Consider the following 27224-nt stretch of genomic DNA (forward strand, 5'->3'; position numbering starts at 1 on the left):
GCTCCTGGCTCCTGGCTTTGGATCTGCGCAGTTCCGGCCATTGCAGCCATCTGAGGAGTGAACCAACAGAGGCAAGATCTCTTTCTCTCTCTCTCTCTGGCTTTCAAATAAATAAATAACATTTTAAAGGTTTTATTTATTTATTTGTGAGATAGAGTTACAGAGAGAGAGAGGGAGAGACAGAGAGAAAAGTCTTCCATCTGCTGGTTTCCTCCCCAAATGGCTGAAACAGTAAGAGCTGGGCCAATCCAAAGCCTGGAGCCTGGAGCTTCTTCCTGGTCTCCCATGCGGGTGCTGGGGCCCCAGCACTTGGGTCATCTTCCACTGCTTTCCCAGGCCACAGCACAGAGCCAGATCCGAAGAGGAGCAGCTGGGACTGGAACTGGGATGCTGGTGATGCAGGTAGAGGCTCAGCCTACTATGCCCCAGCAACACCTGTAAATCTTAACAAAGCAAGGTCAATGCACTACTCAGTGAACATCCCCCGAAGTCAAGGTCCACAGGAAAAATATGAAAACTCTCCTGAGTTGTTCAGGTAGAAAAAGAGAGATTGTCCAATAAATGTTGATGATTTAGAAGGTGAACCCTACGATTGGGCAGTGTGGGAGCTGGTATGTTGACCTTTGCCAGTGATGTCTAAATAATGGCATGAGAATAGAAGTGACTGCCTGGAGTTGGGGAGAGCATAAAAGCAAGTGAATTTACCTGGTCAAAATATTCTTTGAAACAAGTTTGATGGAAGAGGGAAGGGCACCATCTAGTGGAAATTCACGGTGCTGAGGTAATGAACTTTGAATTACAGGGAAAAAAAAAAAAAAAAAAAAGCCAGGGAAACCGGGCTAGGTCCAACTTAATATTTTAAAGATTTATTTATTTATTTGAAAGTCAGAGCTACACGGAGAGAGAAGAAGGGGGGAAGAGAGAGAGAGAGAGATCTTCCATCCTCTGGTTCACTCCCCAACTGGCCGCAATGGCTGGAGCTGCACTGATCTGAAGCCAGGAGCCAGGAGCTTCTTCCAGGCCTCCCATGCGGTGCAGGGACCCAAGCACTTGGGCCATCCTCTACTGCTTTCCCAGGCTGTAGCAGAGAGCTGGGTCAGAAGTGGAGCAGCCTGGACATGAACCAGTGTCCATATGGGATGCCGGCACGGCAGGCGGCAGCTCTCCCCACTATGCCACAGCATCGGCTCCCCAACTTAATTTTAGTTTGTTTTCTCTCAGCCCTAGTGTCCTTTCAGACGTCCAGTTCTCAAACTATTCTATGGAGGTTTTGGCTGTTTTGAATAAATTATTTCAATGATTTAATTACTGTATTATGTTAGACTTATATTGACTTTTTTTTTTAAGATTTGTTTTTATTTGAAAGAGTTACAGAGAGAGAGAGAGAGAGAGAGAGAGAGAATCTTCTTCCCAGATGGCTGCAACAGGCAAGGCTGGGCCAGGCCAAAGCCAGGAGCCTGGAGCTTCTTCTGAGTCTCCCATGTGGGTGGCAGGGTCCCAAGCCCTTGGGCCATCTTCCATTGCTTTCCCAAGCCATTAGCAGGGAGCTGCATGGGAAGTGCAGCAGCCAGGACATGAGCCAGCACCCGTGTGGGATGCTGCCATACCCACTATACCTTAATGCTGGCCCCTTATGCTGACTTCTGAAAACCATTTATTTTTGTGTACCTGAGAGGCTGAGTGAGAGAGAGCAAGAGAGAGAGAAACCTTCTGTTTGCTGGTTCACTCCCCAAATGTCTACAACAGCCAAAGCTGGGTCAGGCTGAAGCCAGGAACCTAGAAATGCATCCAGGTCTCCCAGTGTAGGCTATAGGGCCCATGCACCTGAGCCATCACCTGCTGCTTCCCCGGCTACTTTGGTGTGAAGCCGGATTGGGAGCAGAGTAACTGGGACTGGAACCCACACTCTGCTATGGGCTGGGGGCATCCTACGTGGCAGCTTAACAAGCTTTGCCACAATGCCTGCAGTCTTATATTCTTTAATGTCCTCATTCGCTGTGAGTCTCTGGCCTCAGCAGCCTCCAAACTCTCAGTTATCAGTTATCATTTGGCCAGGGCTAAATGAGAAAATTAGTTCCCATGGGTGTTCAGTGACTGGAGATACAAATGGAGATTTTGGAAATCCTGTTGTGCCTAGGGGGAGCTGTGTGTAGGGTGTGGCAGGGGCTGGAGAAGGGCTGGGTCTAAGGCGTGCCTAGGGTGGCCATCCCAGGTTCATATTAAATGAACGCTGTACCAGCAGCCCTCACTTCACTGCCCAAGAAGACGGTCTCAGGAGGGCTCCCAGACATGGCTTCCAATGGTGAGTTTCCATGTGCGGCTTTCGGCAAGGCCGGGTTCTCGCTGTCCTGGTGTTCTGTGGGGCTTTGAGCTTTCGTCTTTCAGAAGTGCAGGCTCGTGGTCCAGGGGCCACTAGTGTCACAGGTGTCATTGTCTCTGGCTACCGCCTGGCTGAATGCAGGGGTAGGATTTCCCAAAGGCTCAGGTGTTTAAAAATTAACCCAACTTGGGGTTGCCTTAAAAAGTTTTCTGCATTTTAAAGATGTACCTGGAAGTAGTTTAGGTAGAACAGTGTCTTGGGTTCCCTTCAGAATGAAGGGGTGGGAGGTGTGGGGAAAGATGGGAAGGGTAGGGGGAGGAAACAGCACTGGTCATGTAATGCTGGAGCAGGGAACTTCACAGTGTCGGTGGAATAGTGGAATTCAGAAATGTTTTGGTGCAAACAAACTTTGAAACCAAGAATAGGTGTTTCATGATATTCGTTTCTCTGAGGACTTCTTCTATTGGAGCCAAGTTAGATTCTTCAGGCAGCGCCGGTCGTTATGGCCATTTGGGGAATGAACCAATGGACGGAAGACCTTTCTCTCTGTCTCTCTCTCACTGAGTAACTCTGCTTGTCAAAAAATAAAATAAAATAAAATAAAATAAAATAAAATAAAAGCTGGAGTTCTGAAGTCTTGGGGTTCTGGCCCTGACTTCTTTCTCTAAACAAGCACTGGGTGAGAGAAGTCCTGGGTCAGCGCCAGTCTGTCTGGCAGCTTGTGAGTGTGACATCTCAGTCAACTCGCAGAGGCCTCCCAGCTCTAGGAGGTCTTCAGAAAATCCTTGGAAAGTGCCCATGGTGGAGGGGGAGCCCTCTCAGCTCCTCACTCTGTCCTGGAGGCAAAATCCAAGGCCCCAGAACAATGGTGCCCTTAGGGTGTGAAGCCCTTCCAGAAGCTGCTCTGGACCACAGGGGAGGGAGGGGCCTCCCAGGTGAAGATTGTGGGCTCAGCTGCCAGTTTTACTGCTGAGATTTTATTTAAACAAACAAATTTGATTTAAAACAAAACAACAACCAGTGTGTTTTTAAAATGTGTGTTTAGGTATACAAATTGCTGGTCAGAAATACTGGGAACTTTTCCTGTGGAGTTCTAGTGAGTGGCCGGGCTGGGGGTAGGGACCAGATACCCTGGAGCACCTCAGCGATAGATGCTCCCCAGGGAAGTTTTGCTGGGAGCAGAAAGCGCTCTTATCCCCTCTTTGCCTGTTCTGAAGGAAAGAGTTCCAACCAACAGTGTGTTCTCTGTTTGAATTTGGGTTTATACAAAATGCTTTACACCAATTATTCATATAATCTGTATGTTTAAAAACATTTATTTATATTTATTTGGAAGGCACAGTTACAGAGAGATAGAGAGAGGGATCTTCCATCTACTGGTTCACTCCCCAAATGGCAGCAAACGGCCAGGGCTGGGCCAGGCTGAAGCCAGGAGCTTCTTCCCGGCCTTCCACATGGTGCAGGGGCCCAAGCACTTGGGTCATCCTCTGCTGCTTTCCCAGGGCTAAGCGGGGAGCTGGATGGGAAGTGGAGCAACTGAGACTTGAGCTAGCACCCATATGGGATGCTGGCACTGGAGGCAGAGGCTTAACTTGCCATGAAACAACACCAGCCCTGAATGTATAATTTTTTTTTTCCTGGACAGGCTGAGTTAGTGAGAGAGAAACAGAGAGAAAGGTCTTCCTTTTCCTTTGGTTCACCCCCAAAATGGGCGCTGCGGCCATCGCGCTGTGCCAATCCGAAGCCAGGAGCCAGGTGCTTCCTCCTGGTCTCCCATGCGGGTGCAGGGCCCAAGCACTTGGGACATCCTCACTGCCTTCCTGGGCCACAGCAGAGAGCTGGACTGGAAGATGTGCAATGGGGACAGAATCCGGTGCCCCAACCGGGACTAGAACCTGGGGTGCCGGCTCTGCAGGTGGAGGATTAGCCAAGTGAGCCTTTGGCCCTGGCCTTATAATACTTTTAAAAATTTTTGTGGGGGCTGGCGCTGTGGCACAGAGGGTTAATGCTCTATCCTGAAGCATCGGTATCCCATATGGGTGCCATTTTGAGAACTGGCTGCTCCACGTCCAATCCAGCTCTCTGCTATGGCCTGGGAAAGCAGTGGAAGATGGCCCAAGTCCTTGGGCCCCTGCACTCACGTGGGAGACCTGGAAGAAGCTCCAGGCTCCTGGCTTGGGATCAGCACAGCTCAGGCATTGCAGCCAATTGGGGAGTGAACCATCAGATGGAAGACCTCTCTCTCTCTCTGCTTCTCCTCTCTCTGTGTAACTCTGACTTTCAAATAAATAAATGTTTTTTAAAAAAACCCACATAGCTCCATTTCACTGCCAAATGCTTAAGATACTTCTTAAAATTTTATTTGAAGGTTTATTTTATTTATTTGAAAGGCAGAATTACAGAGAGGCAGACAAACAGAGAGGGAGAGAAAGAGAATAGGGAGAGGGTCCTTCCATCTGCTGGTTCACTCCCCAGTTGTCTGCAATGACCAGAGCTGTGCCAACCTGAAGCCAGGAGCTCCTTCCAGATCTCCCATGTGGGTGCAGGGGCCCAAGGACTTGGGCCATCATCTGCTTTCCCAGGCTGTGGCAGAGAGCTGGATCAGAACCAGTGTCCATATGGGATGCCAGCACTGCAGGCAGCAGCTTTACCTGCTACTCCACAGTGCCAGCCCAATCCAGCACTTCTTACTGGCACCTCTCTGTCGCGCTGTCCCCCACAGTCCTGCTCTAGTAGCTACTTGGTGTGCAGGTGTGCTCTGCGAGCAGAGGCTAGAGAAAGCTGAAGGAAGGGGAGTCGAGGAGAACAGCAAGGGGCTTTCGGGGTTTGTGTATTTGGAGGTTTGGTGGCTGACTTTCTGACCCTTTCCTCAGCTCTGCTCTCGCTCTCCCCCCTTCTCTCTCCTTCTCTCCCTTTCCCCCCCTCCCTCTTTCTCTCTCCCTCTCTCCCCATCTCCTTATCTCTCCTTCTTCTCTCCCCTGCCCCCTCTTTCCCTCTCTCCCTCTCTCCCTCTCTGTCTCTCTCCACACCTGATCATTTGCGATGTCCACACTATATTTTGAATGTCACAGTTTCTGTGATGAAGTGTCTCTGGTTTTGCCTTAGGTAGTCTATAGTATGTTCAGATTGACCTTTTTAAAAAGATTTATTTAAAAGACAGAGTGACAGAGACACACACAGAGAACTGCCATCCTCTGGTTCACTCCCCAAATGGCTGCAATGGCCAGGGCTGGGCCAGGCAGAAGCCAGGAGCATGGAACTCCATCTGGGTCTCCCACATGGGTGGTGGGGGCACAAGCACTTGGCCAGTTTTCCACTGCTTTCCCAGGGGCTTCAGCGGGGGGGCTGGACTGGTAGAGCAGATGGACTCAAATCATTGCTCATATGGGATGCTGATGTCCTCAGGGGTAACTTAACATACTGCAGCCCAACCCCCGGCAGCTAGGTTATACCCTTTGAAGCAGACATATGAAGGTTGTTAATTTGGTTTGCAGTCCTTGTAAGTTTTCACTTAAATTCTGATTTAAGAAAAACAGGATTGCCTCGTGTCAGTTCTTCTGGTGGCCTCTGCAGTAGAGAACTGTGCCAACGTTGGTTTGTCTGTAAGGTCTGCTCCCCTTCCAGCATCCGGGAGATGAGCACACACCAGAGGACAGGTTTGACCCTCGGTGCTTTCCTCCCGCTGGCATGTCTGACACGGGTGAAGGAAAAATGACCTGTAGACTTGGTGTTAAATCTTCAAGTGCCATTTAGTTGATTGACACAGTGGAGAGTATGGCCACTTTCGACTTCATTGCATTGAGCAAAAAAGCCCACGCAGTGATAACAAGCAATAGGGGTACCAGACCTATCCTCGTCAATCCGTGTCAGTCCTTTCGCACTTTGCCCCCATATATTTAAATTATTGTTTACCAGATTGTCGTCAGCTGGTTTATTTACATTGCCTCAATTACTAGTGGGGCTGAGTGTTTTCCCACCATCTCTGTCTTTGTAGTATATCAATTTTCACTAAAGAAAACCTTCTTCACTCCTGTTACCTTTATGACCTAAATACTATCATCTTCTCACCATAAGTTTCAAAAGATATGCCCACAGTCCATTATTCATTTTATTATGGCTAGGTAAGAGGGAAGGTATCACCTTTCTAAAATTTTATTCTCTCACAGAGGTCTTTTGTTTTTCTGGATCTTGCTAATATTCTTGTGTTTTCTCTCTCTGTATTTTTCAGGAGATGGCCATGACAACATAGAAACACAGCATGGAAGAAGAAAAGGAAAAGCACGCCATAAATTTACACCTGAGGAACTGCACATACTGAATCAATCATTTGCAGAGAGTCCTTATCCTGACTATACGACCAAGGAGGAACTGGTCAAAAAACTCCATTGTTCGTTTTACACAATTGAGGTACATAAACTACGTAGATATTTACATGAATATGTCTTTGTGGACAATAATAAAAAATCAACTAATTATGAAAAAGTATAACAGCATTTCATCACATAAGACAGCGTTGAAATTTGGTCCCATTTCTTCTTCATGTCATTGTGGATGTGACTATATTAAAGTATAGTATGTGTTATTTTTGAAAAAGATTTATTTATTTGAAAGTCAGATTTACACAGAGAGAGAGAAGGAGAGGCAGAGAGAGAGAAGGAGAGGCAGAGAGAGAGAGCAAGGTCTCCCATCTGCTGGTTCACTCCCCCCCTGGCCTCAACAGCCGGAGCTATGTTGATCCAAAGCCAGGATCCAGGAGCTTCTTCTGGGTCTCTCATGTGGGTACAGGGGCCCAAGCACTTGGGCCATCTTCCACTGCTTTCCCAGGCCATAGCAGAGAGCTGGATTGGAATGGAGCAGCCAGGACTTGAACTGGTGCCCATATGGAATGCCAGTTCTGCAGGTGGCAGCTTTACCTACTACACCACAGCGCTGACCCCAATTACTCTCATTTTACAAAGGAGAAAAAGTAAAGAGTAGAGGTTCCACAAAACACTTAGAGTAAGGTATGAAGTAATACTGCTAAGTTATGGCAGACGCTTGTTTGTTTTGGGTATGGCCTTTGAAGAAAATGACATTTAGAATATGATTTAGAATATGTTGAATTAGGAATTCATTCTGGAAAAGCAGTTGGAGTAAAATAAGCAAGCTAAGAGAATGTATTTTGAGAACAGCTGCTTCACGTCTAAATGCAGAGGGTGCAAATAGGTTGGTAGAAGATTTGGAAAAGTAGGGATTTGCTCATACATAAGGGCCCGTGCCTCCTGTGAAGGCAGATGGGAATCCGGAATTGTGCAAAATTACATGATTTTAATTATCATAAATGTATATTTATATATACATTTACATATCATATTTACTGTAAATGCATTCTCGTATTATAAATATAGTAACACACGAAGCCCCAGGAAAGCATGCTTGCATTTTTCATGTCTTACTCAAGGTCACGAAGCAAATCAGTGATGACGCTGATCCTAAGATGAACTACAAAATTCTCCTACATTGGCGAATATATAGACTCGAAAGTAATTTCTGTTTCGTTTCTTTTTTAGAACTGGTTCCAAAATAAAAGAGCCAGACTACCAGCCAAGAAGAGACGCAAAGTGCTTGAAGCCAGGATGCCATATGCACTCCCTGTCCAAGGTCCCCCAGGTGTAAGCCTGCAGAATGCCCAGGAGCGGTCTCCCAAAGCTGCCCAGGCATCTGTGCTGGGCGGAGCTCTCTACACTGCTCCACATGCCCAGGAGCGGTCTCCCAACGCTGCCCAGGCATCTGTGCTGGGCGGAGCTGTCTGCTCCACTCCACCCACATGGGAGGTTCCCAGCCCGCTCTACGGCTCCTGGGATTCTGGGGTTCGAGGTGCTCAAGAGGCACCGAGCTATGCTCTGGAGAATCAAGGGAACGTAGGAGGTGGATCTTTTCCCCGTGGCGTTCCAGGAGCAAGGTTTATTCATCCTTTTTCATCCGCACCGTATTTTGGGAAGTCCAGGTCAGAGATGAGGGTCATGCAGCCTGACTGGCCTTCCCTGCTACCCGGTGTTCCCAGTGCTCAGGGAGCGATGCAACAGCTGCAGGAGCAGAAGAGCTCTTTTCGTTACCCACCATGTGAAGAGTGGCAGCAGAATGGCTGGGGAACGCACCCTCAGCAGCCCCAGCAGCCTCCGGATTACTGGCAGGAGCTGCCCTCCCAGGACCAGTTTCCAATGCAGCCGAATCACAACAGCGCAGAGAACAGGGTGCCTTTTCCTCTGTCCCAGCAGCAGCCTGGAGATCGTCAAGGTGATGGAGAGCTCACGTTCTTGCAGGTGTTGAGCACAGCTCTGCGGGTACTCGGTTCTCCAACAGAACCTCACGAGCAAGATACGCAGCAAGAAGGTGCCCGAGATGCCCAGTTCTGAAATCCAGGACATTTTGAAAGAGGAACACACCGGTGCCAACTTCTGGGACTAGAAATGTGGCTGCAGGAAATGGCGTTGGGCTTTTGAGTCAGCAGATGGCTGTGATACTACAATTGTGTACCTGGGAGTCGAAGGTTCTTGAAAGAAAGGAACTAGCTCATAGTGTACATCCTTTGTGTGCGTGGCTGGTTAGGGTCGTGAACGTATTTTCTATCATGTTGGCATTTATATTCTTGAAGGACATTTTGTACTGGTAGTTATTGTAGGGGGTTGTGTCATGTTAAACTAGGATTATAGGAGTTAGTTATGCTACCTTTCTTACTATTTTCTATAATTTTGTACAACACTGCACTTAGCAGTGTTTTTTACAATGACGGCTCTGATAGATTCATTATAGGGAGATTTTGCCTCCTGATCTCATTATCGTTGATTAGAAACTATCATTTCTCCTTGAGTAACTTTTGAGATTATGATTTCTAATACTAAGTTCATTTCATCTAGGGATTTTAATTTACTGCTATAAATTATCTGAAGTACCATTAGGGCTTTCATTCGTAGAGTATTTGTGTATGTAAAATGTGTTATTTTCAAGTTTTAGATTCACATCTTCTAATCTTGGTGTTTAATTGCCAGCTATTTGTCCCTTGGAAGAAAAGTTTGGAGAAAAACCCAGGTTGCATGGACTCCTTTAAATTTCACCATGAGTGCGGTCCCTCGTTTTGAGCAGTGTATGTTGCTGCCTCCAGGGAGGGAGGGAAATGTGAAAAAACAGCTCTCCCCGGGCCGGCGCTGTGGCGAAACGGGTTAACACTCTGGCCTGAGTGCCGGCATCCCATATGGGCACCGGTTTAAAACCCAGCTGCTCCACTTCCGATCCAGCTCTCTGCTACGGCCTGGGAAATCAGAAGATGGCCCTTGTCTTTGGGCCCCTGCACCTATATGGGAGACACAGAAGAAACTCCTTGCTCCCAGCTTTAGATCTGCACAGTTTCAGCCGTTGCAGCCAACTGGGGAATGAACCACCAATGGAAGTCCTCTCTCTCCCTCTCTGACTTTCCTCTCTGTGAAACTCTGACTTTCAAATAAATAAATAAATATGAAAAAAAAGCGACATGTCTCCAGAGGCTGGTGCTGTGGTGTAGCGGGTAAAGCTACTACCCCATATGGTTGCCAGTTCAAGTCTCGGCTGTTCCACTTCTGATCTAGCTCCCAGCTAATGCACCTGGGAGTGTGGTGGAAGATGGTCCAAGTCCTTGGGCCCCTACACCTATGTGTGAGACCCGGAAGAAGCGCCTCATCCTGGTACAGCTCCAGCCATTGCGGCCTTTTGGGGGAGTGAACCAGTGGATGGAAGACTTCTGTCTGCCTGTCTGTCTCTCTGTCATTCTGCCTTTCAAATAAATACATCTTTAAAAAAATTCTGTAACTCAGAGAGTAGGATTTAGACAACAGGCAGGGGCATGGGCAGGGGCACAGCATCTAACAATTTATTCTCTTGGCTTGTTTTCCCAAGAATATTCCAAGAAGAGTGATCTTGCAATGCTGTACCCCCAGGGATTGGGCCTCACAGCAAGGAGAGCTGCAAGAGCCCAGCAGGAGTTGGGTTTTGAACACACGATGCGTGCTGCTGTGGGTTGCTTGAGCAGGTAGGGCCCTCTTGCTTCTCTTTTTCCTCTATCCCAGCCACTCCCTCACTCTACAATCCCTCAAAAATGGCTTCTCACAGAGGCAGTAGTTTTAGGGAGCGGTACTTTCCCAGTCTCTTTGGCACAATAAAGCTCTCCTTTGAACTGCCGTGGGAGACCGATCATTTGTTGACTCCCCAGGCAAATGGACCCCTTTTGTCTGATATATGGAGGGGCAGGGGAGCTGCTCTAGGACTTGATGAGAAGTGTCCACTCCAAGCTAGAGGGGTGGGCATGCGGCCATATTTGTCCTGTAGTTTGGGGCCTTCTCAATACACAGTTGCTCCCTACACCCAGAACCCTGGAAAGCCAGCAGTCATTTCCTGCGACCTCTTTCAAAGCAGGACTGGGGACCGGAAGTGTGCAAGTGTGTCAGGTCCAGTCCTGGTCACTTGGTTGTCAGGCACCACCCAGTGACCGCATGTGGCAGCGGGCACCCAGTCTCTGGCCCTAGCACCTTGTATCTGAAACTGTGCAGAGAAAAGCCCAAGCATTGTTTCTGGTGGGAACTGGGACTTTGTGTCTGGCTACTACAGACCTTCACTCTGTCTGGTGTGTGGAGGCTCCAAGGGGCCCACTGTGCAGTGCGGCACAGTGCAATACTTCCAGCAGGGAGCCAGAATCAGGAACAGCAGGGTGACAGGTGTCAGGGCAGCTGCAATGGGGAGCCTGCTAAGGGGTTGGGGCAGTCCCTGCTCAGCTCTGTGCCTCCCCTTTAAGGTCTTTGATGTTCCTCTGCGACCTCTGCTGGCCGGTGGTTGTACTGCAGAATTTTCAGGTGACATAGTGTACCTTAGAAATGCATTATTCATTGACTCAGGTGAGATGTGGTCAAAATCAACTCCTAGAGGACATTTCGAAGGTATTTTTAAGTGCTCCGTCTCCACCGAGGTCCCCCTTAGCTTGGTGAGCCTGGTTGTCCAATCGCCACCACAGTGGATTCACAGCAGCCACAGACATGCTGATGGTTTCCTCAACACAGACTGTGTGATCCAGACCCACAGGAGAGTCTGGGTGGGGGTGGGGGGCACATCTTCCTCTTTGCATGCCCTTCCTACAATGTCCCAAAGTCACACTGAGCCCCATCGAAGCATCGGGCATGGACGCCTGTGGGGCCACCTCAGGGCTCAGCTCCTGGTCCTCCAGTGGAAAGTAGTTCCTGAGAAGACTTGGCCACGGCCACCCATCCTCAAGGCCACCCCACCTGAGCCGTGCGCCAGAGTGGACCCTGGGTTCGAGTCCCAGCTGCTCCACTTCTGATCCCGCTCCCTCCTAATACGCCTGAGAAAACAGCAGAGGATGGCCCCTGCATCCTTGTGGGAGACCTGGAAGAAGCTCCTGGCTCTTGGCTTCAGCCTGGCCCAGCACCGGTGATTGCTGCCATTTGGAGAGTGAGCCAGTGGATGGAAGACTTCTTCCTCTGTCTCTGCCTCTGTTGTAACTCTGCTTTTCAAAAAAAGAGAATAAATATTTTTTAAAACCACCTTTCTTTGGACTTTCCATGGACTTGGGCCATCTTCATCTGCTTTTCCAGGCCACAGCAGAGAGCTGGGTCGGAAGTGGAGTATCTGAGACTTGAACCGGCTGCCATATGAGATGTCAGCACTGCAGCCGGAGACTTTACCCGCTATGCCACAGTGCCCTTCCCTCCCACCCCACCCCCCTCCCCCATTCATTTTCCAACAACACTGTGAGTTGCCAGTGCTAACCCACTCAAGGCGGCAAGTCAGTGAGGGAGTAGAAGGTTGCCCGTCTGAGCTGAGCCAACCACCTCCTGTTACAGAGAAGGTGAAGGAGTCCAAGAAGGCAAAAGTCCTGCCTGGAGGGAGCACTCACTGGGTCCTTGGGGATGGAACACACAGCCTCAGTGAGGACCGTCCATGCTGGCCGCTGTTTCAATGGCAGTGCCCAAGAAAAGGCAGAATGGAGGATGGCATGGGGGCCGTGAGAACGAGGACATTGTGGTCAACCCACATGAGAGTCCCAGTGCTCTCCGAGGCTGGACCGTGTGCCCATCTTGTCTCCAAACCACTTTGAGCATCTGGCTGCTTTGAGCTCCATAGCAGGAAGTGGGAGGGGTAAGGAGTGGCTGCTTCTGACCTTCAGGAGCTGGGCCATGCCCTATACCGTGTCCTAGAGCCGAAATCATGTCCTTTCCTCTCTGTTCTTCTCCCCAGGCCATGCTGCTCCTCTTCCTGACCCCACTGTTCCTGCTTGCCCAGCCCCGGGGATGCCTGGAAGCAGAGATGAGGACCTACTCCCAGAGGACAGTGAGCCTGCACCCTGGTCATGTGTGGCCCAGTGGAAGACAGCCTTCCTGGTCGAGATGGACAGGATGGCAGAGAGGGCCCCCAGGGTGAGAAGGGGGATCCAGGTGGAGCTGGGACCAGGGCTTGTCCTGATGGCAGGGGTGGGCGTTGGAATTGTCACCGATCCAGCCCATCTGGATAGCTTGTGACGGAAAACCCGGAGATGGGATCTTCCTTCCAGGGGGTTGGTTCCCTCTTCTGCAGCACCATGTCCATTCCATCGGCTGGCAAGTGAGAGGCTTTCCTGAGCCCCCAACTGCCTCCCTGTATCACCCAATCTCCTGGTTCCTCCCCAAGGCCCCAGCTGGCTCCCTCCCTAAGAACAAGCAAATAGTAAATTACCCCAAATAGTTGGTAAATTACTGATATTTAGGGCCCTCTAGAGCCCTTTTCAGATAGCTAACAGGTGTTCATTGACTAAATGATGCCTACGCAGAGTGTTAAATATCTTCAATATTTAATTAAACTTCACCACATGAAAAGTGGGCAAACACTCAGGCCTAATCAAAAGGGTTTTCCCTAACACATTACAGGGGGAGAAGGGAAGCTCACATTTCTTTGCTTGGCCCTATGCTGGGGCATTCAGTGGAGTAGTTCATTTAATCCTCTTAAAGGTCTTACAAGGAATAGGCTAATCTCCCTTGATGGGGAAGGAAACCGATGCAGAAAGGCTAAGCAACAGCCAGCCGGAACGTGACAAAGGCATGAGTTTCTTTTATTTTTTGTAAGATTCGTATTTATTTATTTCAAAATCAGAGTTATACAGAGAGAGGAGAGGCAGAGAGAGAGAGAGAGAGAGAGAGAGAGAGAGAGAGAGAGAGAGAAGTCCTCCAGCTGCTGGTTCACTCTCTATTTTCACAATGGCCGGAGCTACACCAACCCGAAGCCAGGAGCCAGGAGCTTCCTCCATGTCTGCCACACAGCTGCAGGGGCCCAAGGACTTGGGCCATCTTCCTCTGCTTTCCCAAACCATTAGCAGGGAGCTGGATGGGAAGTGGAGGAGCCAGGACACTTTGCTAACCCCTGGGGCAAAATTATTTTTTATTTCATTTTTTTAAAGAGTTTTATTTATTTGAGAGGTAGAGTTACAGACAGAGGCAGATACAGAGAGAGAGAGAGAGAGAGAGATTCCCTCAGCTGGTACACTCCTCAAAGGCCGCAACGGCCAGAACTAGGCCAGACCAAAGCCAGGAGACAGAATCTTCTTCTGGGTGTCCCACATGGGTGCAAGGGCCCAAGCACTTGGGTCATCTTCCGCTGCCTTCAGCAGTGACTGCTAAGCCTAGTGGTTATGGTGCCAGTGCCCCATTATGGAGTGCTTGGTTTTGATAACTGACTCTGTTCGCAATTCTAGCTTCCTGTTTTTTAATTTTTTAATATTTATTTATTTATTTATTTTTGACAGGCAGAGTGGACAGTGAAAGAGACAGACAGAGAGAAAGGTCTTCCTTTGCAATTGGTTCACCCTCCAATGGCCGCCATGGCCAGCACACTGCAGCCAGCGCATTGCGCTGATCCGAAGCCAGGAGCCAGGTGCTTCTCCTGGTCTCCCATGGGGTGCAGGGCCCAGGCACTTGGGCCATCCTCCACTGCACTCCCAGACCATAGCAGAGAGCTGGCCTGGAAGAGGGGCAACCAGAACAGAATCCGGCATCCCGATCGGGACTAGAACCTGGTGTGCCGGTGCTGCAGGCGGAGGACTAGCCTATTGAGCCGTGGCACCAGCCTCTAGCTTCCTGTCAATGCAGACCGTGGGCAGGGAGCGGTGTCAGTAATAGCTTCAGTCACTGGATTCCTGCCACCCATGTGGGCCACCAGGATTGAGTTCCTGCCCTCAGCCACCATCTGTCTACTTCTCAAATAAATAAAAATTTAAAAAGATAAAAGCCTCTTCGAAAGACACCAGTGTGGTGGGCCTGGCATTTGGTGCAATGGTTGGGACACTTAGGATAGCGCCATCCCATGTGACACTGGTGCTAGGCTTCAAGTCCTGGCTCCACCCTCATTTCCAGTCTCCTGCTGATGCGGACACTGGGAGGCAAAAGTCGATGGATGGCTCAAGCAGTTGGGTCCCTGCCACCCACGTGGGAGACCCGGACAGGATTCCTGGCTCCCAGTTTCGGCTCAGCCTCGTCCTGGCTGTTGTGGGCATTTGGGGAGTGACCAGCAGATGGGAGATCTTGCCCAAAAGTAATAAACACAAATTTCTAAAAAGAGAGAGAAGCCCGGTCAAAAGACGACAGTATTATTGTGGAATTTGGGGAGGGAAGAGTATGTAATAATGGCTCTTTGGTTATTTTGTTAAAGTGAGTCTTTTAGAGACCCATATTGAAATATTTATGGAAGAAATGCTATGATGTCTTGGATTTACTTGGGGATAATGCAGGCCTGGGATGGGGCTGGGAGAGAGGCGTGGGTGGGTGTAAAAGGTCGATGAGATTGGCTGAGAGTTGCCTGTTGTTGAAGCTGTGTGATGAGAGCGTGAGGATGGATGGTCCGACCATTCTGTTTTTGCGTGCACGGGGGTACTTCACAAAGTTCGTGGAAAATGGAAATGAAAAGATAAATTTATTTGCGTGCAAAAAATTTTGAATTCTGCAGGTTTTTTTTTTTTAAATTTTTTTTGACAGAGTGGACAGTGAGAGAGAGAGACAGAGAGAAAGGTCTTCCTTTGCCGTTGGTTCACCCCCCCAATGGCTGCCACGGCCGGCACACTGCGGCCGGCGCACCGCGCTGATCCAAAGGCAGGAGCCAGGTGCTTCTCCTGGTCTCCCATGGGGTGCAGGGCCCAAGGACTTGGGCCATCCTCCACTGCACTCCTGGGCCACAGCAGAGAGCTGGCCTGGAAGAGGGGCAACCGAGACAGAATCCGGCGCCCTGACCGGGACTAGAACCCGGTGTGCCGGCACCTCAAGGCGGAGAATTAGCCTAGTGAGCCGCGGCGCCGGCCAGGTTTTTTTTTTAATACACATTTTCCATGACCTTTTTGAAGGCTCCTTGTATGGTCTGGAATGTTCCATTCTAAAAGCCAATTGTCTGATGGGATTGTTGGCAAAAAGCACACACTCGTGGGCGGAGTGCACCCACATAAAATGCTCAGAACTTGCGGGGAGGAGGAGGTGTGAGAGACCCCACTGGGGCAGGTCTGGAGGTGGCCGTGGTGAAGGGAAGCCATGCTGTGACTCATTTGTCTCATTTGGAGCTGGGGTGCGCAGCCTGTAGGGGAGACTTCCAAGGAGCGGGAAGAGCTGTTCTCACCCGCAGGGTGGGCAGCTGGGGGGAGGAGGGGCCTCCTTGGTGTGAGTCTGGGTATGTACACACCTCTGCAGCTGTGCCCAAGAGCCTCTCACTCATTTGTTCCCTGGAGCCACACCTGTCCGCCCAAGCCCCCATAGCCCTCCTGCTCATACCCTGTCACCGGCTTAGCAACCCTGCCGGTCAAGTGGGGATCAGCTGGCTTTGGCAGTCTCCCACAATGTGAATTCATTCCTCTTCTTCGGCTGAAAACACCCTGTGCTCTGTGTGTCTGCGATGAGCTCTAACTTGGCCGCCAAACTCCTCCAGGGAAAAGGCCGGGCCGAGGCACAGCCGAACCCCTCACATCTGCACAGAACTGCGCGCTGAGCACCCAGGTGCAACTGCCGATGAGCTCAGCCAGGCCCCAGGAGGTCATCTGAGAGAGAAGGCTTGGAACAGGGCCCTAACTTGCCAGCCTGCCAGCAGCCCCTTCCCCAGCCACCTCCCCTTCCCCGGGGGGCCCCCCCAGCACTGGCTGGGAGGCATTACACAGCCTCTCACTGCGGGGTGGGGAGCAGCTGTCCTCTCCTCTCTCAGCCTCTGCTGTCTCAGCGTGGGGGTGGCCGCGTGGCGCCCCCTCCCAGCTGTGGCTCCCCCAGGAGGCTCCCTGGGCTTCCGGAGCCTGCTGAGAAGCCTCAGGGAGGAGCTCCCAGGACAGAGACGGAGAAAGGAAAGGAGAGGTTGCTTCTTGGACCAGAAATTCCAGCAAGACCTTAACTGGGGGCCTTCCCCATGCACGTGCGTGCACACACACACGAGGCTGTCAGGAAACAAGAGGAATGGCAGCGGCGGAAGGATTACTAGGACGGACCCTGAGCAGCTAAGCCCGAGGCTCCCCAGCCTCCCCTCCCCACCCCGGACCTCCCTGGTGCTGGGTTGTTTCTGCCCTGGCTCCTGATGTACGCCCTGGACAGTGGCCACGGGTGGAGGAGCAGCACTGGGCACTGGTGAGGGAAGACTGCAGGGCGGAGCCCAGGGGCTGGGGTCGGGGGGAGGCGCCGGGCTGGCTGCCCCAGTTTGAGACGTGGCCTGGGTCCTGTCCTCTGCGGCTCCCCTCCTGCTTCCAGGTCTTAGGGGGAGATCTTTTGTGTCTGGGACCCGGCCAGTAAGGACATGCCCGCAACGTAAAAGATTTCTGTGTGCTGGGTGCGATCTGAAAGGTGCCGGGAGACCTCGGCATCACCAGTCACGCCCTGCGCTGGCCAGCAGCTCTGGCCACCTGGGGACACCTGGGGCCTACTTCCCGTTGACCGCATTTGATGTCATAGGATAATAGCACTCACCACATCCACTGTCTGCATAAACACTTGTGATTCGATCCAAACCATCAGTGTCATTTTGAAGCATATTCAAATGATTGCATGAGGAACTCCAATCTACAGACAACTGTCCTGGCTGAAACTGGAGGAGGAGGCTTGAGCCTCCCATGGGTGAGCTGGGACGCGGAGGAGCATTTGTGTTGCGTTTTCTGGGGGAGGGAAGGGGTCCCTCCCTTGTGTCACTTTCTAGACCTGCTACAAGCCTTGCAGACTGCTCTGAGCGCTTATGGATGTCACTCCAGCACAGTGAGTGTCTGCTGTGCCGATGTTTTACTCAGGGCACGAGAAAGCTGCCCTGACGAAGAGTCTGCCTTGGTTACCTGCATTAGTTTCCCTTCCGTCAATGCAGAGGCAGATCAGCTGGTGGCCGGGGCTGCTGAGGTAGTTTGCACTCTGAACAAACCTGAAACCTAGGGTACTTAGTGAGGGAGTGAGAGAGCGAGAGAGCAAGCTGGTTTACTCTTGGCCAGCGATGGTCAGGGCTGGACCAGGCTGAAACCAGGAGCCAGGAACTCAGTCGAGGCCTCTCACATGGATGGCAGGGACCCAATTACTTGAGCCATCCCCTGCTGCCTCCCAGGGTGTGCATCAGAGGAAGCTGGAATCGGGAACAGAACCCAGCCCCTCTGGTATGGGACACAGGCATCTGAACAGCTAGGCCAGACACCTGCCCTGAAACATTGATCTTAATCCACTGAATGAGTTCCAATGAGTTACAATGTAGTAAAACACTTCAAAAACCACAGGATTGCGCCACGGCTCACTAGGCTAATCCTCTGCCTGCGGTGCCGGCACACCGGGTTCTAGTCCCGCTTGGGGCGCCGGGTTCTTTCCCAGTTCCTCCTCTTCCAGGCCAGCTCTCTGCTGTGGCCTGGGTGTGCAGTGGAGGATGGCCCAAGTCCTTGGGCCCTGCACCGCATGGGAGACCGGGAGGAAGCGCCTGGTTCCTGGCTTCGGATTGGCACAGCGTGCTGGCTGTAGCAGCCGTTTGGGGGCTGAACTAGCAGACGGAAGACCTTTCTGTCTGTATCTCTTCCTCTCTAACTCTGCCTGTCAAAACAAACAAACAAACAAAACAAAACAAACAAAAAACACCGCAGGATGCTGCCTGTGTGTGTGTGTATGTGTGTGTGTGTATGGATTTTGGTGGATATCTATATCTATATATATAGATAGATAGATAGATATACCCATTTTTGTAAGAAATACCACAATCCTCACCACAGGCCACTGCATCATCCTCTTTCACCCAAAACAAAAGCAGAATCCTGATTTTGGTCCCTGGGGACCTGGATGGTGCTGGACCCTGACAGCTTCCCCAGTGGAACCTGAGACGCTCGTGGGAATGGCTACACTAGTTAAAAGATCTAGGATCTCAGGATTTAAGATTCCTCTGATAGCAAAATAGGAGCTCAATTAAAGCTTTACCTTCAAAAAAGGTCTCAAGAAACACACAATCCATTTTACTTCACTTAATATGTAAGGAGCATGTACAAATCAATAAGAAAAAATCCCAATGCACAAAAGAAGAAAACTGACAATTAGTGAGAATTAATAGAAATGACCAGTATGCCTTTAATTAAAATAAACAATTTAACACCAGAGTCAGCACTGTGGCGTAGCAGGTAAAGTTGCTGCCTGCAGGGCTGGCATCCCGTATAGGCACCGGTTCGAGTCCTGACTGCTCCACTTACCATCCAGCTCTCTGCTGTGGCCTGGGAAAGCAGCAGAAGATGGCCCAAATTCTTGGGCCCCTGCACCTGTATGGGAGACCTGGAGGAAGCTCCTGGTTCCTAGCTTCAGATCGGCACAGCTCCAGCCATTGCAGCCAATTGGGCAGTGAACCAGCAGATGGAAGACCTCTCTCTCGCTTTCTCTCTCTCATTCTCTCAGCCTCTCCTTCTCTCTCTGTGCAACTCTTTCAAATAAATAAATAAGTAAATAAATAAAGCTTAAAAAAAGTTCAACTCCAGTAACAATCAAAGAGATACAAATAAAAATAATAAAGACTCTAAAGTATTCTCACAAAAACTCCAGGAGCTGGCACTGTGGTGCAGAGGGTTAAGCAGCCACTTACACTGCAGCATCCCAAACCAGAGGGCCACTGTGCGTTGTAGCTCCTCCACTTTTCTTCTTCTTCTCTTCCCCTTCTTCTCTTTTTTTTTGCAGTTTATTTATTATTATTATTATTATTATTTTTGACAGGCAGAGTGGACAGTGAGAGAGAGACAGAGAGAAAGGTCTTCCTTTTTCCATTGGTTCACACTCAATGGCCGCTGCAGCGGGTCACCGCGCTGATCCAAAGCCAGGAGCCAGGTGCTTCTCCTGGTCTCCCATGGGGTGCAGGGCCCAAGGACTTGGGCCATCCTCCACTGCACTCCCTGGCCACAGCGGAGGGCTGGCCTGGAAGAGGGGCAACCGGGACAGAATCCAGCGCCCAACTGGGACTAGAACCCTGTGTGCCGGCGTCGTAGGTGGAGGATTAGCCTAGTGAGCCGCGGTGCCGGCCTCTTCTTCTAAGAATTATTTTATTTGAAAGAGTTACAGAAAGAGGTCTTCCATTCCACCGGTTCACTCCCCAAATGACCACAACAGCCAGGGCTGAACTGATCCAAAGCCAGGAGCTTCTTCTGGGTCTCCCATGTGGGTGCAGGGGCCCAAGGACTTGGGCCATCTTCTACTGCTTTTCCAGGTCATAGCAGACAGCTGGATTGGAAGTGGAGCATCTGGGATTTGAACCGGCACCCATATGGGATGCTGGTGCCACAGGCTGGGGCTTTAACCTGCTGCGCCACAGCGCTGGCCCCTAGCTGCTCCACTTCTAATATAGCTACCTGTTTATACACCTGAGAAGGCAGTGAAGAACCTGCCCGGATCAAGGTGCAGCTATTTTAGACTAGGCCTAACCGGGCCCTGGACCCTAAGCTAAAAGCTCCTAAAAAAAGAGAAATAAACTCTCCTTGTGATAAGCTCCCCTAGCAACAGCCAATCAGCAGAGAGCAGGGAAATCTCTAAAGTTCCAGGTGTCTTTTCAGGCAGTTAAGGTGACTGATTAGATCCCGAGACCCTGCAGTTTGGCAGGTTCACCCTAGCGGCTCGGACCCTAGACTTTAGCCAATCATTTTAAAAAGCATCAACCCCAAAGCCATCTAACCACCTTTACCAGGTCCATTCCCACCACTGGACGCACTAATCAGCTTAAGAGAGGTTCTTTGAATTTCCCACGGGATGAGATGATTTGCTGAATGGTGCTATAATGTATAGAATGTCTCTGAAAACCCTATATAAACCCCGCAAAGGAAACGGGATGGGTCCTTGTCAGAAGACTGCTGGGACAGTTGGAGGTGTGGACCCTAGCCTGGGCCAGAACAATAAACCTCTTTGCTTTTGCATCACCAGATCTCTTGTTGGGTTAACGGAGTCCAATCCGACACCGGTCTAACAGCAGCAAAGGATGGTCCAAGTCCTTGAGCCCTGGCCACCTACATAGGAGACTGAAGGAGTTCTAGGCTCTTGACTTCAGCCTGGCTCAGCCCCAGCTGCGGTTGTGGCCATTTGGGGAGTGAACTAGCATATGGAAGATCTTTCTGTCCGTTTGTCTGTCTCTCTTTCCTTTTCTGTTGCTCTGCCTTTCAAATGAATGAATGAATGAATGAATGAACAACAAACAAATGAAAACTCTTTTTGGACTAGTTCCAGCTTCTAGATTTAGCTATAAGTTAGAAAATACAAGGGGCAGAGAAACACTTAAATGACCACATGGGGTTGCAATTAGCCAAGTCTATGTGGATAAATTTACAGGACAAGCTTAGCTTCTTCAACCAATTAATTTTAAGGAAAAAGGATGGAGTGAGAACTTACTTATTTAAACAGACATATTACCAAATGCACACCTTATTTGAACCAAACAAATGAAATGCTAAAATATATAGCACAACCAGAATGCTTTTGAATATTGATTAAGTATTTGATGATACTAAGGAATTATCGTCCATTTTTGGAGTGATAATGGTAGTGCAGTTATGTTCATTACAAGAGTACTGATCTTTTAGAAATACACAAAGACATATTTATAGATGAAAATATGTGTGCCTGAATTTCCTTTATAATATCTAAGGGAAATGAGACAGAGTAGAGATTATACAAGTTGGGAGGCCCTTACCTAAATGCTTGGGGTTGGAATTACATTGTGGCCATTTGAGGAATGAACCAGCAGATGGAAGATCTCTCTCCTTGCCTTTCCCTCCCTCTCTCTGCAACTTTGACTTTCAAATAAGTAAATAAATCTTTTACAAAAATTACAGATTTTTGGAGGATTTCAGATTTTCAGATTAGGAATGCTCAACCTGAATTGTACTTGTTGAAACAGGGTTGGCAGATACATTATACTGTTCTATTTTTTGTAGTACATTTTTTAAAAAAATTATTTATTTTTTGAGAGGTAGAGATACAGTCAGAGAGAGACAGAGAGAAAGTTCTTCCATCCACTGGTTCACTCCCTAAATGGCCACAATGGCTGGAGCCGAGACCATTCAAAGCCAGGAGCCAGGAGCTTCCTCCGGGTCTCCCATGCAGGTGCAGGGGCCCAAGCACTTGGGCCATCTTCTACTACTTTCTCAGGTGCATTAGCAGAGTGCTGGATTAGAACAGATGCAGCCAGGACAAGAATAGGCTCCATATGGGACGCAGGCACCGCAGGCAGAAGCTTACCTTACTACACAATAGCATCAGCCCTGTGCAGTATATTTTTGAATCAAAAATTTTTTTGTAGGGGCCAGTGTTGTGGTGCAGTAGGTTAATCCTCTGCCTGCATCCCTATGGGCGCCGGTTCTAGTCCCGCCTGCTCCTCTTCTGATCCAGCTCAATGCTATGGCCTGGGAAAGCAGTAGAAGATGACCCAAGCGCTTGGGCCCCTGCACCCATGTGGGAGACTGGGAGGAAGCACCTGGCTCCTGGCTTCAGATCAGCACAGCTCCGGCTGTTGCGGACATCTGGGGTGTGAACCAATGGAAGGAAGACCTTTCTCTCGGTCTCTCCCTCTCACTGTCTATAACTCTACCTTTCAATAAATAAATAAATAAATAAATAAAATCTTTTAGAAAATTTTATAAACAAAAGTTAAGAAAAAAAATGGATATTATCTTCAACCTGAAGGTTATACACAAAATGTGTGAATAGAGGAGTGAGCGGTGTGGTCCAGTGGTTAAGCCACTGCCTCCTGTATGGAAGTGCCAGTTTGAGTACTGGTTACTCCACTTCTGGTCCAGCTCCCTGCTGATGCTCTTGGGAAGCAACAGATGAGGGTTCAAGCACTTTATTCCTGCTACCTATGAGGGAGACCTGGATGGAATTCCAAGTTTATAGCTTCAACCCAGCGCAGTCCGGATTCTTGCAGGCCTGGGGAGTGAACCAGCTGATGGAAGATTCTTTCTCTCTCTCTCTCTCTGTCTCTCTCTCTCCTCCCCTCTCTCTATGTTGCTCTGCCTTTCTAGTAAATAAATCTTTAAAAAGTGAACTTATATTCATGCATGCATTTATACTTTTCTCTTTATTTTTTCTTAATCTGTAGCTTCTAAACATACATAATCAGAAGAAAAAACAATATTTTAAAGGAAATTCACATTAAAGTGTATATACCAATTGCGGCTACAGGGGCCACAGAAAGTCAGCCAGTCGCAGGCTCTGCTGGGTGCCCTCAGCTCTGGGAGTGTGAGGCCGGGCAGAGAGGAGCTGGGCCAAGGAGGATTTGTACCGAGGGCCTGGGCAGGCACTCGTTGGCAGCCTTGTGATGAAACGGCTGATTCTCCTGAACAGGTGCAGAAACGGAGGCTCAGAGAGAGCACTGGGGTTGTCCAAGAGAGCCAGCGTCCTGTGTGTGGATGCCTGCTCTTGGCCGGGCACATCCCGGGGTCAGCAGCAGGTGTGTGTCACTCCTCCTTGATGAGCCCTGCCTAGGGCCCAGGGCCTTTCCTGGAGTGCCCGCCTACACAGGTCATGGGGCCGTAATAGGGACCCGGGAGGCTTCTGTCCCAACACAGGGCCCAGTGAGGGGCTGGGTGCTTTGTGAGGGCTCTGAGCCTTCCCTCCCCTGGGCACTCGGATGAGCCACGAGCACTCTCTGGCTTGCACCCTGCACAGTGCTGTGGACTGTGCAGTTCTGGGGTGACCTCTCTGTCACTGTCATCCTGTCTGTGCCCCACCTGTGCAGGGGCAGCCTGAAGACCACTGGCATGAGAAGGGGAATAAAGCGGACAATGCAAAGCTTGGAACTCAGCCAGGGGCGCGTGCACACGGGGGTGGGGGGTGCTCGCCCCTTGTTCCTCCACTCAAAGCAGCTCAGCCTTCAGGAAAGCTCTCCAGCAAGCTGGATCCTGGGGCTGCGTTATGGATTAAGGTGCTGTCTGTGACGCCAGCACCCCATATCAGGACGCCGGGTTGAATCCTGGCTGCTCCACTTCCAAACAAGCTCCCTGCTAGCCTGGGAAAGCAGTGGACCATTGGTCCAAGTGTTTGGGTCCCTGCCACCCACATGGGAGACCCCGATGGAGTTCCTGGCTCCTCATCGGCCTGGCCCAGCTCTGCCTGTTGCAGGCAACTGGGTAGTGAACCAGTGGATGGAAGATCTCCTTCTTTTTTCAAATAAATAAATACATCTTTTAAAGAAACAAACCTGGAATCTGACTCTGTCCCCACGGGGCCGTCTGCCTGGCTCCAGGATGGCCGGATGGCCGTTTGGGCCCTGCCTGGGTTTCTGGCCTTGGAGCTCAGCTTCCAGTGCATCGCCCTGGAAAGCCAGGCCTGCTCCCAGCTGGCCTCAGGGCTGCCCCACCCTACAAACTTGACCTTTTACCCCTTCCTGTCTCCTTTCACCAGCAGTTCGGCACCCCCCCCCCCCCCCCAGCTTTTCTCAACTTTCTCAATAGGTTTTTCTGAAAACATCGGTCTCCGTCTCTCTCCATTTCAATCCTTGTTTCTTGCTCTGTTGCTCTCAACTGCTTTTGCTTTCTGCCCGAACTGGTATCTGTGTTTCTCCAAAACCTCTTTCTAAATCCCTTATTTCCCCTCTCCCCTGTCTCTGTGCCTCTGTTCCCCGCTGGTTCAGTTCTGTCACTCCTCCTTCCCTCCCTCCCTGCCTGGCATCTCTCTCACTCGCTCATCCCCACCTTGCCCTCGGCGGGCCTCCTGGGCTCCCAGTCCCCTGCCCGCATCGCGGGCCCGCGGCCCCTACTCACCGGCCAGAGCGCCCGCGGCGCGGAGCAGGGCGAGCCCGGCCAGCGCGCACAGCAGGGGCCGCATGATGCCGGCGGGACCGAGCGCTACGCGCGTCTGCCAGCGACAGCCCTCCGCGGGATCGCGCCGGGCCAGCCCGGGAGGAAATGCTCCCAGCCCGAGCCAAAATTCCTGGGCGGCTCCGGGCTTTCTGGCTCCAGTGAACCCGCCCCCTCCCGAGTCCCTCCGCACCCCGGGAGCAGCGCGGAGCCCAGAGACCCCCGCGGGCGGAGGGGCAGTCGTGCGGGACTGGGAGCGTTCCCAGGCAGCGGCTGCACTGCCGGGGCCCCGGGCGCGGGGTGCAGGGCGCAAGGGGAGGCTGGGCGGCAGCTCCGGGGTTCAGGCAGTCGCTGTGAGCTCCTTGCACAGACGGGTAGACTGAGTCCGCTGTCACCCACAGCTGTGGCACAGGCGCCAAAGCCCCCCCCTCCCCCCAGGTGCGAAGAAGCTTTTCTCCAGGAGGAACAAGAAAGGGCTCCGATGGCCTCAGACAGCGTCTGTGGGATCGCAGGCTTGCTGTTGGGTCTTCTGTAGGAAGTCATTCTTCCGGGAAAGAAGGGACAGTGATGTGAAAAGATGCTTTTCCAAAAAAACGTTAAATCAGGAGCTAAAGATTTTATCGAACTCATTAATAAAGGATGCACCCTAGAAAGTCACTATCAGTCCAAAAAACAGACACAGATCTGTAATATTTTTCTTTCTTTATTTTTATTTTTTTGACAGGCAGAGTGGACAGTGAGAGAGAGAGACAGAAAGTGAAAAGTTAAAATTGTATATGTGCGGGTGTAAAAAGTTAAGCTTAAGCTTACAGGTTATAACATTCCTGGTACAGCTGTAAAAATAAGACAGAGTGAAGTAGCACCTTGACAGTAGGGACTCCATTTTGGAGCACTTGAGACTCCATTCTGAGAAAGCACCCCCCCACCGTGAGACTCTGGTCTGAAACTATGATCTCAAATAGTCGGACAATAGCAGTGCACTACATCACCCTTGGCAGAGCACAAAAACCCCCTAGCATGATTGCTCAAGTGGCACCTGGGTTACCTGGGCTAATAATAAAGATGTGATTTGTCTGTGTCTTACATTAATGTCAAGTCCTAATTGCTAATTGTAATCTTGTAACTGGTATTGTCAAGATTATGATGAATATTAATTTCACTTAGGTTTTAGGTTATGTTGACCCCAGTAACCATATACTCTCTTTTGATTTTATGTACTCTCTTTTGATTTTAGCAACTATGTATAGCAACCATGCATAGCAACCATGTATTCCCCCCCTTCCCGGTTTTGCGGTTTTTGCCTTTATAAACCCTAACCTTTGGTTATTCGGGGCTGCTCTGCTCATGTATGATCGGACAGCCCCAGCATGCTGGATAATCAATAAATCTTTAACCCTTTGCTGGTTGCATGAGAGAAAGGTCTCTTGGAGTCTTTCATTGGGTGGTGGGCTTTTTCAGACTCTAACAAAAGATCTTCCTTTTTTTTTTTTTCCCCCGTTGGTTCACCCCCCAATGGCCGCGCTGATCCGAAGCCAGGAGCCAGGTGCTTCTCCTGGTCTCCCATGGGGTGCAGGGCCCAAGCACTTGGGCCATCCTCCACTGCCTTCTCAGGCCACAGCAGAGAGCTGAACTGGAAGAGGAGCAACCGGGACAGAACCCGGCGCCCCAACCAGGACTAGAACCCAGGGTGCCAGCACTGCAGGTGGAGGATTAGCCTATTGAGCCTCAGTGCCAGTCTGAAATATTTTTCATCAAAGTTTTTGTTTAGTTATTTGAAAGGCAGAGCGTGCGAGAGAGATATCTTCCCTCCCTATATGGCCTCACCTGCTGCCCTGTACCTTATCTGATACAGACTGTGATATTGTGCAAATAGAGGCAGGAAGGCCTGGAGTCACCTGAACCTGTACACATGGCAGGACTGGCCTATCTAGAGACAAAAGAACTATTTTGCATTGCTATCAGTTGTGGACAGTTTACAGCTCTGTAAAAGCAAAAGGCCCCAATACAATCAAAATCAGAGTGTTCAGCAGAAGCTTAAGCCTTGCATTAGATAGGTAAACTCACATCTGCCTTTAGGGCATTCACAAAGCAGTAAGGCTTATAATCTTAACAGACCTCACCTAGGGTAGGAGTATGCATGCACCTAGGGTAGGAGTATGCATGTCCAGCCTCTCTGATCTGCCCTGGAGACCCTCACAGGCCCCTTTCTACAGATCAGCTGTGCAGTCTGATTTGAAGCCCTGAGATAACAATACAAAGCACACACACACCTTGCAACTCTGTTACCTTCTTCCTTTGGAAGCAGACTGGGTGGGTTTCTTAATTCTAAGAACTGGATGGGATTTTAAGGCAGCTTCAAAGCATCCTGCAGTGGTTTAGAAGAGAACAAGTGGAAATTCCCCACCTCCTTTACAGAACAACAAATGCATTAGAAAAGGTTGAGTTTTGGGGAAAACAAAAGGCCCAGCCCTAATGCATCTGTTGTTGTTTTGTGGCTCCAAATGGAGCACTTTCATCTCATGCCTTGGGGCTGCCCTGAGGATCCAGCCTCCCTCTCCACCTTCTCCTGGGCTGTGGCCATGGCCGTGGCTGTGGCTGTGGCCGTGGCCGTGGCTGTGGCTGTGTGGCTGC

At 50.3% G+C, this 27224-nt stretch overlaps 1 protein-coding gene and 1 long non-coding RNA gene across 4 annotated transcripts in view; one reads left to right on the top strand and one right to left on the bottom strand.

Annotated features, from left to right (window-relative positions):
- Nucleotides 1-896: 896 nt before the first annotated feature.
- Nucleotides 897-27224, top strand: part of LOC149122043 (cytoplasmic polyadenylated homeobox-like protein 2) — a 70043-nt gene continuing 43715 nt past the window's right edge. The window contains exons 1-3 of one of the 3 annotated variants that reach the window (XM_089313540.1): nucleotides 897-2302; nucleotides 6549-6727; nucleotides 7870-11847. In XM_089313540.1, coding sequence (XP_089169666.1) covers nucleotides 2224-2302; nucleotides 6549-6727; nucleotides 7870-8715 — 1104 coding nt within the window. In that variant the 5' untranslated portion in view covers nucleotides 897-2223 and the 3' untranslated portion in view covers nucleotides 8716-11847. Of the gene's footprint in view, nucleotides 2303-6548; nucleotides 6741-7869; nucleotides 11848-27224 lie in introns of those variants that run through there. The other 2 variants (XR_016221004.1, XM_089313539.1) reach the window with 2 other exon arrangements.
- LOC149122044 (uncharacterized) lies at nucleotides 6903-24878 on the bottom strand. The gene is made up of 2 exons (XR_016221024.1): nucleotides 24558-24878; nucleotides 6903-11843 (listed from the first exon to the last, which is right to left on the bottom strand). It is a non-coding gene; the product is annotated as an uncharacterized LOC149122044 (long non-coding RNA).

Source organism: Oryctolagus cuniculus, chromosome 15, assembly GCF_051225735.1.
Source record: "Oryctolagus cuniculus isolate XC-2025 breed Fujian yellow rabbit chromosome 15, ASM5122573v1, whole genome shotgun sequence".
NCBI lineage: Eukaryota > Metazoa > Chordata > Mammalia > Lagomorpha > Leporidae > Oryctolagus > Oryctolagus cuniculus.